The sequence below is a fragment of the Schistocerca americana genome, chromosome 3 (genome assembly GCF_021461395.2).
Source record: "Schistocerca americana isolate TAMUIC-IGC-003095 chromosome 3, iqSchAmer2.1, whole genome shotgun sequence".
NCBI lineage: Eukaryota > Metazoa > Arthropoda > Insecta > Orthoptera > Acrididae > Schistocerca > Schistocerca americana.
This window is the reverse complement of record NC_060121.1, coordinates 585514252-585528781: the sequence shown is the minus strand read 5'-3', so window position 1 is coordinate 585528781 and position 14530 is coordinate 585514252. Positions and strand designations below refer to the sequence as shown.

At 43.4% G+C, this 14530-nt stretch overlaps 1 protein-coding gene across 1 annotated transcript in view; it reads right to left on the bottom strand.

The window, feature by feature from the left end:
• Positions 1-8574, bottom strand: part of LOC124606242 — a 241864-nt gene extending 233290 nt beyond the window's left edge. The window contains exon 1 of the mRNA XM_047138216.1: positions 8490-8574. Within this exon, the coding sequence (XP_046994172.1) occupies positions 8490-8537 (48 nt within the window). The 5' untranslated portion in view covers positions 8538-8574. The remainder of the gene's footprint in view (positions 1-8489) is intronic.
• Positions 8575-14530: the final 5956 nt, after the last annotated feature.

Genomic DNA, 14530 nt, shown 5'->3' with positions numbered 1-14530 from the left:
AAGGAACCTGTCACTGAAGATGCCCAACACAGAATAAAGGCGAAACGCGTATGGCACGAAAATTTTGTTTCATTCAGTTGTAATTAGCCGGTCTAAAAGTAAAAATTATCACCATCCCGTATTACACGCAACTGAGGACGCGACAGGACTACAAAAGTTGACGATGTTATTTCATCATAATCGTTACTTTACCACATATTAAAGATAATAGCTGATGCTAGAAATATTAGGGTTTCAAGAAGTCTGTCTTTAACACTAATGGGTTTACGGATAGTGGTATCTAGATTGGTAATTTTGGGTCCAATTATAAAGAGCGTTTCGGCCATCTCCATCGCTATCATTCTCGTAAAATTTCGATATTGCGGATTTTCCATCACAAGCTCTACAATGAGATTCTTATACGTTCCGAAATCATCCCATACAAAAACCGCTTTCTTATCTCACACGAAGATGATCGTTTAAGTATTTTCTTTGCCACTAAATGTGATAAAAGTGCAGCAAAAGCCTGACGCTCTGCCATCGCAGCCTGTTCATTCACGCACAGAACTACGACAGAAAAATCTCGCGGACAGTGATCTGACAGACATTTCCATCTCGCTGTATGTAAACGGTTTCGGAATCTGCTCTCGCAACGGTCTCACTTACATCAAGTACACCCAAGGAACTAGCAAACTATCAGCACAAATTCTCCCTTCGTATAAACAATTCTGCTAGTACTGAAACTTCCTGGCAGGTCCGAGACTCGAACTCGGGACGTTTGCCTTTCGCAGGCAAGTGCCCTACCGACTGAGCATCCCAAGTACGACTCATAACCTGTCTTCACAGGTCCAATTCTGACAGTATCTCGTCTCCTACCCTGCAAACTTCACAGAAGCTCTCCTGGGAACCTTGCAGAACCAGCACTCCTGGAAGAAAGGATACTGCGGAGACATGGCTTAGCCACAGCCTGGGGGATGTTTCCACGGGAGAGCTTGTGTGAAGCTTGGGAGGTAGAATTGGAGCTGTGAGGACGGGTCGTGAGCCGTGCCTGTTTAGCTCAGTCGGTAGGCGACTTGCCCGCGAAAGGCAAAGGTTACGAGCTCGAGTCTCGATCCGGCACACTTTTTCAATCTGCCACGAAGTTTCATACGAGGAGCTGCCGGAGTTGACGGCCATGTGTGCGAGAAGTGTGCTCGCTTGTGTGTATGAGTGGTAGGTGTTTCTCTTTTTCTGAGGAAGGCTGTGGCCGAAACCTTTGTGTGTCTAAGTGTGCCTGTCAGCGACGTAACGAGTCGTCTTTACGGTAAGTAGCGATCTACCGTTTCCTACACCGTTGATATTCTCTTGTATTTTCAGTTTTACGGAGGAACGGAGAGAAACGAAGACTGGGCAGAGTGACGGTGGGCAGGCAGCGGGTGAGTCAGCTGCGGCCGGCTGCTGCCAGGTGAGGAGGCCGCAGAAATAGCGCTTGCGAAGGTCAGTGTGCGGCCGCATTCCGGGCGCGCGGGTCACGCCAGGGGACCGCCGCGCCGGCACCCCGCCGTCTATATGCCCGTGCGGCGCTTCCTCTCTCGTCGGTTATCATCCGCGACCGCCGCTCCAAGGAGTCGCAGTATACGAGATGGCAGTTGATAACTGAGTCACACAGGACGTTTGGAAAAAAGAAATTAAAGTACAAAGTGTCTCAAAAGGTACGCTACAACTTCAACGTGTTGTAGCTCCCAAACTAATTAAGATGTTCGCGCCAATTTGTAATCGAATTGCGTGCCAATTGAGTATCGGCTCTGTTGTGCGACTGAATCCGTTATGTGCTGTCAGAAAGGTCACCGAGCGTAGTAAATGACGGAAAATCATAGAGTGACACAGAAGTGATATCTGTCGTTCCCCAAGAAAGTGCCTAATCTATCCAAGCGATTTAGGTGACAATCTGAGCAGCCCACTTGCATGGTTTTGGGTTGATGCCGTCATTTTCCATGAACATCAAAACCAATTGCAGAAATGACTTCGACACGATAACTCTATGGTCTGAAAAGCAATAATTGTCTCTGAATAAGGAAAAGTTTCAGATCATCCACACGAGAACGAAAAGAAATTCTTTAAATTTCGATTGCTCGATAAATCACACAAATTTGTCCAACTACAGTCAATACCTAGGAATTACAATTACGAACAGCTTAAATTGGATCGATCACACATATAATTTTGTGGGGAAGGCAAACCAAAGACTGAATTTTATGGGCAGCACATTTAGAATACACAACTAAAGAGACTGCCTACACTACGCTCCTTCGTCCTCTGCTAGAGTGTTGCTGTGTAGTAAGGGATCCTTACCATATAGGATTGGCGGAGGTTATCGAGACAGTCCAAAGAAGCGCAGCTCGTTTTGTATTATTATCGCGAAACAGAGGAGAAAGTGTCACGGATATGATAATTGATTCGGGTTGGGAGTCAACAAAAGAAAGGCGTTTTTCGTTGCGGTGATATCTTTTCATGACGTTTCAGTCACCAACTTTCTCCTCTGAATGTGAAAATACATGGTGAGGTAGGAGGTGCATGCTTGCATGGGTAATAGTATTAGAGGTAACGAAAAAAAAACTTCTTATGGACATAAGCCCTAATCCCAATGGTTTCCGAGATACAATACATTTAACACTACTTCTGCAGTTTTTTGAATAACTTGAAACCGCACCCATCAGTGAAAACATTGTGCACTATAAAATTAAACTACAATAAATTTTTTACAGAAAAGTTCCCATTCTTTTTTTCTCTAGGACTAATAGTTTGCGCGAAGAGAGCGCGAGAACAGTGAATAATCTAGGGTGACTTACATATGTTGTAGGAAATTGGAAATTTGTGGTAAGGTTTCATGGGACCAAAACTGCTGAGGTCATCGGTTCCTAAGCCTACACACTACTTATCCTAACTTAAACTAACCTACGCTATGGACAACACACACACGCCCATGCCCGAGGGAGGACTCGAACCTCGGGCAGGAGGGGCCGCGCATTCCGTGCATGACGTCTTAAACTCCACGCTACTCCGCGCGGTCTGGGTGTTTGTTTTCTCAGTGTCTCAATCGTACAAATGATTACATAGAAACCGTATTGGAGTAAAGAGAGTCACTAGGTAACAATGCTTCGTAATTTGCATCAACAACGTACTGCATGCTCTCAAAAAAGATCAAGTTTTCTGATGAGGTTAGTTTCTCGAGTACTCTATGTCAAGTATTTTTTAGAAAAAAGTGCCCCATATTTTTACAAGAGATTAGTCCTGTAAATATATCTCCAGAAAGAAATACCATTTCAGATAAGAATTAAATAGAAATTTACATATCTCAGCTGCGTATTGGCATTGCATAAAATTCAACGGGGACAGGTGAAAATTTGAGCCGCACCGGGTCTCGAACCCAGACGCTCCGCTTCTCATAAACGGTGTCTTAACCGCCTCCATCCGAGCACGCCTACTGCCCAGGCCCAATTCCCACGTGTCGCACACTACATTTGTAGTGTCCTTGCCCATTATCCGCTATCTGTTCGCAGCTATTCAGCTGAGTTTCTCAAGAGTTCGGACGAGTGAATGCAGCCGCACACAAGATGATAACGCGCCGTCAAGACGAATATATGTTTTGTTATGTGTTTCAATATGTACATTTCAGATGAGGAGTATGGTACTCGCGTCGATAATGTTCAGTTCTCAGTTACTTAGGATATTCTTCTATTGCACCTACCACTATAACAACATGTAGATAGATAGAAACATCGAGTAATCATTGAAGCAAGACATGAGGTTCGGTTTAGTGTCAGTGTATGGATAGCACATTTACAAGGCAGTACACATTTCCAGATACTTTGACAGGTGTTGTTTATCAATAATTTTTATGCACGAAAAATAACAGGGGCCCATTTGAGAACGTCAACCTCTTAGCAAGACAGTGGATGTGGTTTGTACGTGATGAGGCAGTATTCTGTTTCCTACACCTCGCACGGCAGTAATTAATTCAAACGTTTAGTGGTGTCTAGATCGGTAGAGGAATTCCAGTAGCATGACTTTGCCCTTCACCTTGTCTTAACCTTCTGCAGTCCTGGTATTATGGAGACAAACTCATTTGCGCATACCAAGCCCACCAACAAAGTTACAGGAGCATCCCATCTGACTTATGGACTTAATACAGCCACGGTGTCCAAACAACTTCGTAATTCTTTGAGTAACCGTATGGAATACCTCCTATAATGCCACCGGACATTTAGATATTACAGAACGGAATAACTCATATTGCAACAAGCTTCTGTTTCTGAACATATGTTTATTTTTTTCATGTTTGACCAATATTACCTCCAGTAAAAGTATAAAAAGTTGATTTTTGCACACCACGTAAAGTGTAAATGACGTTTAAGTTCTTGGGTTAGTGTCAGCACAGGTCCTGTACCGGAGAAAAATGTGAGAAGTTTTGTGCATCACTGGTAAAATGCAGAGCTTCAATCTTTCCTTATATCCTCTGTACACGACGTTTTCTTCTTTTACAGTAAGTCTTCCTTCCAACCATAAACAGCTTGTTTTTCGAGATTATAGCGGCATTATAATCTTTTCCCTGGTGCCAATAACCTACCCGCAGTAGCGTTCCGTGCAAGCCCAGCAGCTTGCAGGGTGTACGGCATGTCATGTCGTATCTGCCGGATGTGTACCGTCTGCTGGCACGCGGCCCGTTTTCCGTCAACTGCTTCGGTTTACACGCTGATGTGTAAAGCAGGCGCTCCGTAGCACACAGCAACGCAACTGATAGCTCAACAGGAACTCAGGGAAAGACAAACGTAACTCAGATGAGAAATAGTGAACTTTATAAAAACGCTCATCTTGCCTTGGCGACCGCGCAGTGCAAACACAATTACAAAATTGCTACGATGGCGTTTTTCTTGTATGCAAGATTACAAAATATCAAAATAAACAAAAATTACTCATAGAATTGAGATTATAGCGTATTAGCCCTCTGAGCAAGTACCCTGCATTCTTAAACGAAACGTACGTTCAGGCTTACTGCTACATTAGACTAGATACACACAACATTGCTGTTGAAAATGTCGATGCGATAACAGATCTCAACAGTAACAACGACGTTATTAGGTGGTATTAAAGAACGTAGTGAATTTGTACAGCGGAAAGTGAGAACCATATTCAGTGACCTAAATTACAACGGACGCTTCTTTTTTGCTATTTCGGCCTAAGTGAAATTAGTTGACAGCTTCCTGCAGCGCAAGATAGAACATTCAATGTCTCTGTGATTCGATCCGCGTTCTTCTATTGTAACTCTATGCAGGATGAGTCAGGAGGAAATGTACATGCTTTGAGTTTGAGGAGTGGTAGTATTGCTGATTCTGAACAAAAACTTCAAATGAAGATATCCCCTTTTCTTATCCGTATCCGACTTACAGCTGTTTGCAAATCACAGGCGTTAGTCGCGTGTCCTTCACCAGCACTCACATGCGAATACAACCAATGCGACTTTAGGATACGCAGTATTGTCTTTGCTTATCAATTCGATGCGCATTTCACTTGCTCACTGATTAGCGGAGAGTCGCTGGAGTCATTTCTTGGCCACCAAGGTCACGCCTTCTGACTTCATTACATTACTGTTTGTGGGGTTGGCTAAAGAGCGCACTACAAGCGTAGAGTGGATATAAAAGAGGAACTTGGCGCTCGTATTTTGACAAGCATATGGTCAAGTAAAGGAGGTTTCGATCCGGGACCGGCTTGCCTTCCAGAATGAGCTCAGGTCAGCTACACAGCGGCTGTCTACAAGAACTGCAAAATGCATTGCAGTTGACGGTGGACTTCAACATTTTCTGTGGAGAAATTGAAAGGTGGCTACACTGAGCCACAGCGCCAGAGAGTTTTGTTTCGCCGCCTCCACTGGCAGTGATTATTGAGAAGTAGCGGAGTGCAGTGCTTGTTGAGAACTCGTAGTAGAGAGTGTTTGCTGAGATGTCGTAGTGAAGAGTGCTTGTCAAGATGTGGCAGTAGTCAGTTCTTGATGAGATGTGGTAGTAGCGAGTCGGTGTGGAGATATATTGTAATGATTAGAGTGCTTTTCGTCAATATATGAAGGTAAAAGAAAAAAAAATTTTCCTTTTCTTTTATTATCTCAGTGTCTTAAATAATGCGTCATTACAGGTTCAGTCAACAAGCATCTGGCTTGTGTTCTTGTATTAGAGTGTAATTCTGGTTTTCTTGCGCAATTATAGTATTTCTATTTTTTTTAATTACTTCAGTATAAAGGTATTTAAAATTTCTTGTCTTATTGGAGAAGAACCGTGCCAGATGTGTACGTTGAATCACACTTCCACACACAGAACAGTTACTCTTGTGCTTGTTGTTGCGTTGGTTTTATAGTTGCTGGGGACTTAATTAATTAATTGTGTTGACGGAAATTTTCTTTCATTCTTTGTTGTTATTCTATGCAGTCAGATTGCGTACAATTACTAGTCAGGGCCAACCGTTTACGAGACACAGCGTAATCGGACATACAGCTACGAAAAATAAAAAAAAAATGATTTACAAATTTAATAATAATTAAGCCCCCATGCAAAATGTGCACCATTAAACACAAGTCATTACATCTCAATGTTTCGTTTACTGTCATCTGCAATTATTATGTTTCCCACTGCTTTCATTACTTTCCTCGGAAACAGTTGAGAACAGTACATCATTATGTTCATATGACTTTTTTATTCAGCCACCCCTCAAAGCAGGTACCTTTCCTCCTGACTCACCCTGCATTTCTAATGGCAGTACCGCATAGACCACATCATCATCGAGGCGATAAGCACTGGCCTACCTTCTTCAGTCGCAACGCCACTGCTGCCTTATGCTTCATTAATTCAGACAGAGGATTTTTTCTGACGAAATGCGTTAACGCGTTCCACCGAATGTGATGCACTTTTAAATGCTGAGCTAAAAAGTAATATGTTGTCCTACGAAAAATATTTATATTGTTTGGAAGTCTTCCTGCTCAGGAAACCGCTGCCGGACAAAATACAGCCCTCTTCGAAATTGCCGTGTCCCAGTACTAATGGATCACGTTGTTCGTCCCAGCCACAGGTGGAGGAGGTGGCACGAATACAGACGTTCCTACAAACACCAGCTTCCGTGTGGGGAGAAGTAAAAAACAGTCATAAAGTGTGAACACACAGTGAATTTAGAAAAGTCATGGGACAGTGGCATGCACGTATACAGATGGTGGTAGAATCGCGTACACAAGGTACAAAAGGGCAGTGCATTGCAGATCTGTCATTTGTGCTCAGATGATTCATATGAAAAGGTTTCCGTCGTGACTATGGCTACACGACGGTAATTAACAGACTTCCACCGTGGAATGGCAGTTGGAGCTAAACGCATGGGACATTCCATTTCGGAAATCGTTCGGAAATCGTTAGGGAATTCAGAATTCTGAAAAGCACAGTATCAAGAGTGTGCCGAGAATACCAGATTTCAGGCATTACCTCTCACCACGGACATGGGAGTGTCTGACGGCCTTCACTTAACGACCGAGAGCAGTGGCATTTGGGTAGGGTTGTCAGTGCTAACAGACAAGCAACACCGTGTGAAATAACCGCAGAAACCAATGTGGGACCTACGAAGAAAGTAACTGTTAGGACAGTGCGGCGAAATTCGGCGTTAATAGACTATGACAACAGACTACCAACGCGAGTGCCTTTGCTATGAGCACGGCATCGCCTAGGCTCGTGACCATATCGGTTGGACCACAGACGACAGGAATACCATGACCTGTTCAGATGAGACCCGTCTTCTGTCTGTAAGAGCTGACAGCAGGGTTCGACTGTGGCGCAGACCCCACGGCCATGGACCCAAGTTGTTAACAAGGCACTGTGCAAGCTGGTGGTGGCTCCATAATAGTGTGGGTTGTGTTTACATTGACAGGTGACTACAAATGGTTATGTTCGGCTACTCTGAGACCATTTACAGCCATTCACGGAATGCGTGTTCCCAGACAACGATATAACTTTTATGGATGACAAAGCGCCATGTCACCTGATAGCGATTCGCTTGAAGAACGTCCTGGACAATTCGAACGAATGATTCGGCTACCTAAATGTCGCGACATGAATCTCACGCATATTTATGGGACATGGTTGAGATGTCAGTTCGTGCTTAAAATCTTAACCGGGGACACTTTCACAACAATGGACGGCTACAGAGCATGGCTGATAATTTCTGTATGGGATTTCCAACGACTTGTTGAATCCATGCCACGTCGAGTTGCTGCAGTACGCCGGGCGAGAGCAGATCCGACACGACATTTAGAGGTATCCCGTGATTTTTGTCACCTCAGCGTAAGAGGACAATAGGATATCGCAGAAGCGTGGACTGACCACCTGCGTCAGAGGATCAACCGGCACCACTCCGCAGCGGTGATTCTCTGGCGCGCAGGCAGCTCGCTGCCGACTGGTCTAGTGTGGGAGGGGCTACACAGCAGAGCACACAATGCGGCGACTCACCGCCACGTAGAACTTGACGAAGAGCCCCTGGGGCTCGGCGACAGCCATGGCGACGTGAGCACGGGCGGGCGGCGCGCTGCCTACTGCCGCCTCTGCTGCTGCCGCTGCCGCTGCTGCTGCTCCTATCTTCTGCGGCCCTTGAGCCGTATTTATAACCCGCGCGGCCTCCGCCGCCGTCCTCCTACATCGACAACCGTTCACAGCCATGCTGCCTCAACCGCTCTCACGTTCGCCTGCGTCCCGGCACGTGTATCACCAGCAAACAGTCTAGTACTTGCAGGAAACGGATCAACAGCGAAGAGTAGTTCTCACTGTTTACACCAAGTTTATGTCCCTCGTTTCCTTGGTCGACCTACGTGCTGTTTCTTTCAGTTGTAGTTCATGATTCTCATCGGTAATCTTTGGCTTTTTATTCTATTCACACGTAGTTTCCATTTCTCTTTGAAATTGTTATTTCCTCATTAATTGCAAGCAAGAGGGTCGTCCAATAAGTAATGTAGCGCATTTTCTTTTTCTGAGGTAATTTTGGTTGTAAAAACGCGGATTTTGTTGTGGGACATTGTGGAATATTCCCGGTTCAGCTCCTGCAGTTTCATGAAGTTCCAATAGACGGCGGGGTTATATTCAACCTTCAAAATGGTGTCTGCAACGGAGGTGCGTTCCAGGCAGAGCTGTCACTGAGATTCTTTTGGCGGAAAACCAGAGCATCGCATATATTCGTAGGCGCTTGTGGAACGTCTACGCTACCGAGACCTGGCAGGGAACAAAAGCACAGCGAGTCGTTAGAGGAGACGTCTGCCGCACAGCAAAAAGGTCGCGCAAACCTGTCAGATCTCCCGTGTGCCGGCCGGCTGCCCATATACGTGACTCCTGCAATGTGTTCGTCGCCACAAAAATGCAAACGAGCTTCTCCGTGAGAAGTCTGTGCACCCGAGAGGTACTCAAAACTTCACTGGGCTGTTGTTCCTCACCCAGACTGCAGCCCGGGTCTCGCAGCTTCCGGTTTCAATCTGTTTGGCCCAGTGAAGGAGGCACTCTGCGGAAAGCAGTACTTGGATTATGGGAAGGTTATTGATGCAGCAAGACGTTGGATCACACGTCGACCATTAGTATGGTACCATGCGGGCATACAGGTCGCGTCAGTAAGGTGACGTAAGGCCGTCACAATGAACGGAGGTTATATTAAAAAATAGGGTTTTACAGCGAAAAGAGTGGGGAATAAAACGGTGTATTGGAACCATGAATAAAACCACCCTGCTTTCAGCAAAAATGTGATGCGTTACTTATTGAGCGCCCCACGCACATTCAGCTCATTTCGAACATCTTCATTAAATCTCGTCTTTTACAGCCGTTTAATCTCCCCAAGAATCTCTTCTCTGCTGCTTTTATTTTGGTGTCATATTTATTTTTATTTGCCCAACTCTTCCTGAATAAGTGTCTTTTCATGTTCTGTAGTTAATGGGTCTGTTTACTGTTGCACATATCGCTTCAGATTTGTGCATCTTTTCATCTACGAGGTGTGGCTATAAAAAACAACGGGACTGATATTGTCACAGAGTAAGTACGCATGCGCCAAAGATAACGACCAGTCGCTGTGAAGCGTGAAGCCAGAGTCAAACACAACAGTCGCTAAAGTATGTCCGGTTTTTGTCACCACTTCGACAGCAGCACACCAAGCGGCCAGTAAGCGACACTCAGCCTACGATATCGGACGAGTGTGAATACTATCGTTTATGCTCATTTGTAACATAGTTTTTACAATAGGGAGCGTATTTAGTGCCACAAAAATCGACAATAACTAAAAAAGACACCAAATTTACTGTTCTTTGGTTTCCTAAGGAGACTGGGAGGTGTGAAACCGTAGATTACAGGGCAGTTTATTTGCAATTCTCCTGTGACGCACGGATACTTACTGAAGAGTGTCGTTTCCTTTTAATAATAAAAAAACTGCCACTTAACACCAGAAGTTTTGTTCGCTACACATCCAGCCAAATCAATGAATGAAATGTAATGCCCACATTATTTGACGCAACAAATACGCCACCACACCTGCAGCTGAAGGGAAAATCGCATCGACGTCATTATAAAACGTCAAAAAGCAATAAAACTTTTTCACAACAGGGAAGAAACCAATTCCACAGTTGTTGATACATCTGTGCCACAACCGGCAAGATCTTAAAGATATTCGCTTTTGAAGCATAAGTAATTACATTTACAAAAACATTCGTTTATCAGAAACTCGAGTGAAATGAAAAAAGGACGAATCATTAGACTTCATAAAACACTTTTCATGAGTCAACGAAAGTGTCTATCACAATAAGAACAAACAACAACGGAAATACCTGCGTCTCATGCATGAAATATGTTTTTATATTCTACTGCTGTCAGCGAAATAAGCTGCAATTACGCACGTACTCGAAGGTATTTCTCGTGTGTAATTTGTAGCTTATGTCACTGAATCAGTGCAATTCGGTTGTTTTTACATTTATTTCACGAATATTTATGCCCGTTGCTCCTTTAGAAATGCATGTAACGAAAAATATTTCAATTATTTTATTAATTACATAGAAAAATAAATAAAACACACATCATCCTTACGACAAATGTCATTGCTTTCCACGGCTTGGAGCACTAGTGTCGTTCCAGCTCTCAAACGGGAACAACTGTCACACCACTGAGTATTGCAAAAGTGTATGTTAGACTGAGGTGAAGCTTTGTCAGTCGAATGCGGAATGCCTGGTATCTGTAGATGAATCAGGGTGATCGTGATCTTCGTATGTGTAAGTGCTGTATTTGGTTTATTCGGAGAAATGATATATGTAATAATAATACAGCAACGAATTGTCGTGAACTTGCACATGAAACTTTTTGACAGGTTCAAGCGTTTCCAATATGGCCGTGAAAAAGTTGAAAGTGACTCACACCCAGGACGCCCTTCAACATAAACAGATGAAACTATTCAAAATGTAGGTTACCTGAACGTCCGTTGAGGATTCGATCGATTGAAGAATCTGTAGGAATTGACAAGGAATGCGTAAGGCAATAAGCAATTTAACATGAGAAAGTGTGTGCCAAGCTGGTGTCGAAAATTCTCACAATCCAACAAAATAAGCTCGTGAAAATGTTTTAACTAACACTTCAAGCACGAAAAACGTTTCAATGGTGCTGAGCGACACCCACACAATATATTTTGAAAGAATACACCAGCATTTGACTGTATATTACAGTATTTTTCTTCTGTACAATCTAGATTTCGGCTTTTACGCCATTATCGAGTACATTGCTCTTAGACCATCAACATGTCATAACAGTTAAAGTCAGCCCAAAGCAGGCTGACTTTACCAGATATGACGAGTTACAGGTCTAAGAACATTGTTCTTATGGCGTAAAAGCTCAAATTTAGATTCTACAGAAGAAAAATAAACCAATATACAATTAAATGACGGTGTATTCTTCCTTTTTTTTAAAGAAAAGAAAAGAAAAAAGCATATACACACTTTGAATACCATAGCAAATGATCCTAATTTTTTTTTTTGAAAGAGTGATAACATTTGACGAATCTTGGTTTTTCACTTCCGATCCAGAAACTAAGCACCATGCCATCCACTTAAAGGCCCAGCTTCACCGGGAGCGAAGAAAGCTCGAATGAACAAATCAAGATCAAAGGGATGATTGTTTTCTCGATACTCACGGAATTTTGTATCTTCACTGGATTATTAATCGAAATCACTGCCTTGAAGTTTTTGCTCAACTCCGTGAGCAAATGAGATGAAAGCGACCCGAATTGAGGGTGAACATGTCATGGGTTTTGTATCAAGATAACGCAACGGCTCTACAATTAAAGAGGTTAGTGGCGCAGAACAGCGTCCCATTGTTGGACCACCCACCTTATTCGGCTGACCGAGCACCATGTAACTTTTATCTGTTCCCCACGGTCAGATCTTCTTTAGAAGGAACCAGATTTTCGTCCGTTGAAGCAGTGAAAGCAAAAATGCCACGCATCATCAAGGAACTCACACACGAAGACTTCCAGCATTGTTTCCATCAATGGAAAATTCGCATGGAGCGTTGTAGGGATAGAAGAGGGGTGTATGTAAAGGGTGACCACGCGTATATCTTAAAAATAAAATGTTTTACAGCAATAGTCCCTTTACTTTAAGTCACATCTCGTATATCATTATCAAAATAGCATCTCCTGTCGAGCCTAAGTATTTAAAATGGGACAACTGTTCCATCAATTTGTTTTTATTTACCATTTTCGTCTGTCCTGAGCATTTAGCATGAGAGGCCACAACTTTAGTCTTATGTAATGGAAGTGTCTGATTGTATTTCGTACATCTTTGGTTTGACCGATGTACTGCCAACTGGAGGCTGTCTTCACTTAATTTTATTATTACATTATCATCTGTGAACAGTAATGTATTTCGATGAGTGTGTTTATCTAGTTAAATTCCTTGATAATTGTCTGATTTTCAGTTTTAAAAATACGTGGGGACTTCAAAAAGTAAGTTACACATTATTGTGGCAAGCCAATTAACTTTTATCGAATGCTGCACTACACTACAAAGTGATACAGTTGGATGACACAGTCCTTCAACATAGCCACCAAGTCTGCGTGAACAAGGTCGAAACATTCCACCAATAATTCATTTCCTCGACGATAGCTATGTGCCCCTCGGTCACGGAGCATTCCAGAACCGCTGTGTGAACGTTCTCAACATTGTAAAATATCTTTCCTCCCCAGATGTTCTTGCAGCTTGCCGAATCTTACGGTGCAACATCTGGACTTCCCGATCTCTATCATCTACGTCTGTGTGAAATTTCGAGTCTTACCCGCAAGAATCTAACCGTCCTAGGCACTTCAATACTGGAGTACGTTTCCAGTTGCCGCGCCATTTAACTTGCAACATTTGTACCGCAGCAGAGTGTGGTTCACGAACGCTCCATACCCTCTGTTCTTAGCCATTTAGGTAACGATATTGGCCAGTATGACCCTGTCAATTGACCTCCGAGAGTTTCATGCTAAACTTATTGATAAGCCACTTTAAGACTGACGTACCCAGAACGCCACAGAAACTGTTAAAGATAACGTTGAGTGAAGCCGTGTGAATCTGTGTCATCGTACAGAACTCTGTTGTCGAAGTCATTGTCGATATTTCTTTGGAGGAATAGAATACAGATAGAATTATTGGTATTAGAGTCCTCAGAAAGTCGCACACTTCGAGTGATGACGCATAACATGTAATTGTAATTAGTACAGATGTCAGTTCCTGAAAACATTTTTATGTTAACGCTATTCTCTCCCATTAAAAAGCCGTAAGCGCAGGTGAATTTCCCGTTCATTTTATTATATAATCACAATCTATTAACAAGAATCTGCACAGTTTCAGTGACGTGACAGGCTATGTTGTTCTCATTACTCTAGAGAGGTTCAAAATGGCTCTGAGTACTATGGGACGTAACTTCTGAGGTCAACAGTCCCCTAGAACTTAGAACTACTTAAACCTAACTAGGACATCACACACATCCATGCTCGAGGCAGGATTCGAACCTGCGACCGTAGCGGTCACGCGGTTCCAGACTGTAGCACCTAGAACCGCACGGCCACTCCGGCCGGCAATGACTAATGATATGTGAAAAGCAACATCAGCAGATACAGTAAAATGGCATGAAATAGCGCAGTTAATCACGTTTGACGAAACATATTGTTAAATGTCTTCGGTGTGCATTTGCGCAGCTGCAACGATTAAGCAAACCGATCGGCGGTTCGATTTGGATTCTGAAACGACAGAAGAACGTCAGTTATCGCGGGATGTACGGAACGGACGTTTACAGCCGTGCTAACATCAGACGTCCATCGCTTTGTAAACTCTGTAGCAGACAGCGAAGCAGAGAAAATGGTAGCAGGATGTGGAATTCTGCCAGATTGGTCGACACGCTCGTAAAGGAGAGGATATTTGCTGTCGACTGGCGATAATGAGATCTTCCAAAGGAGCTGCAGTCTTTTCGTGATCATCTTGGCACGACTCGTTTGCTTTTTT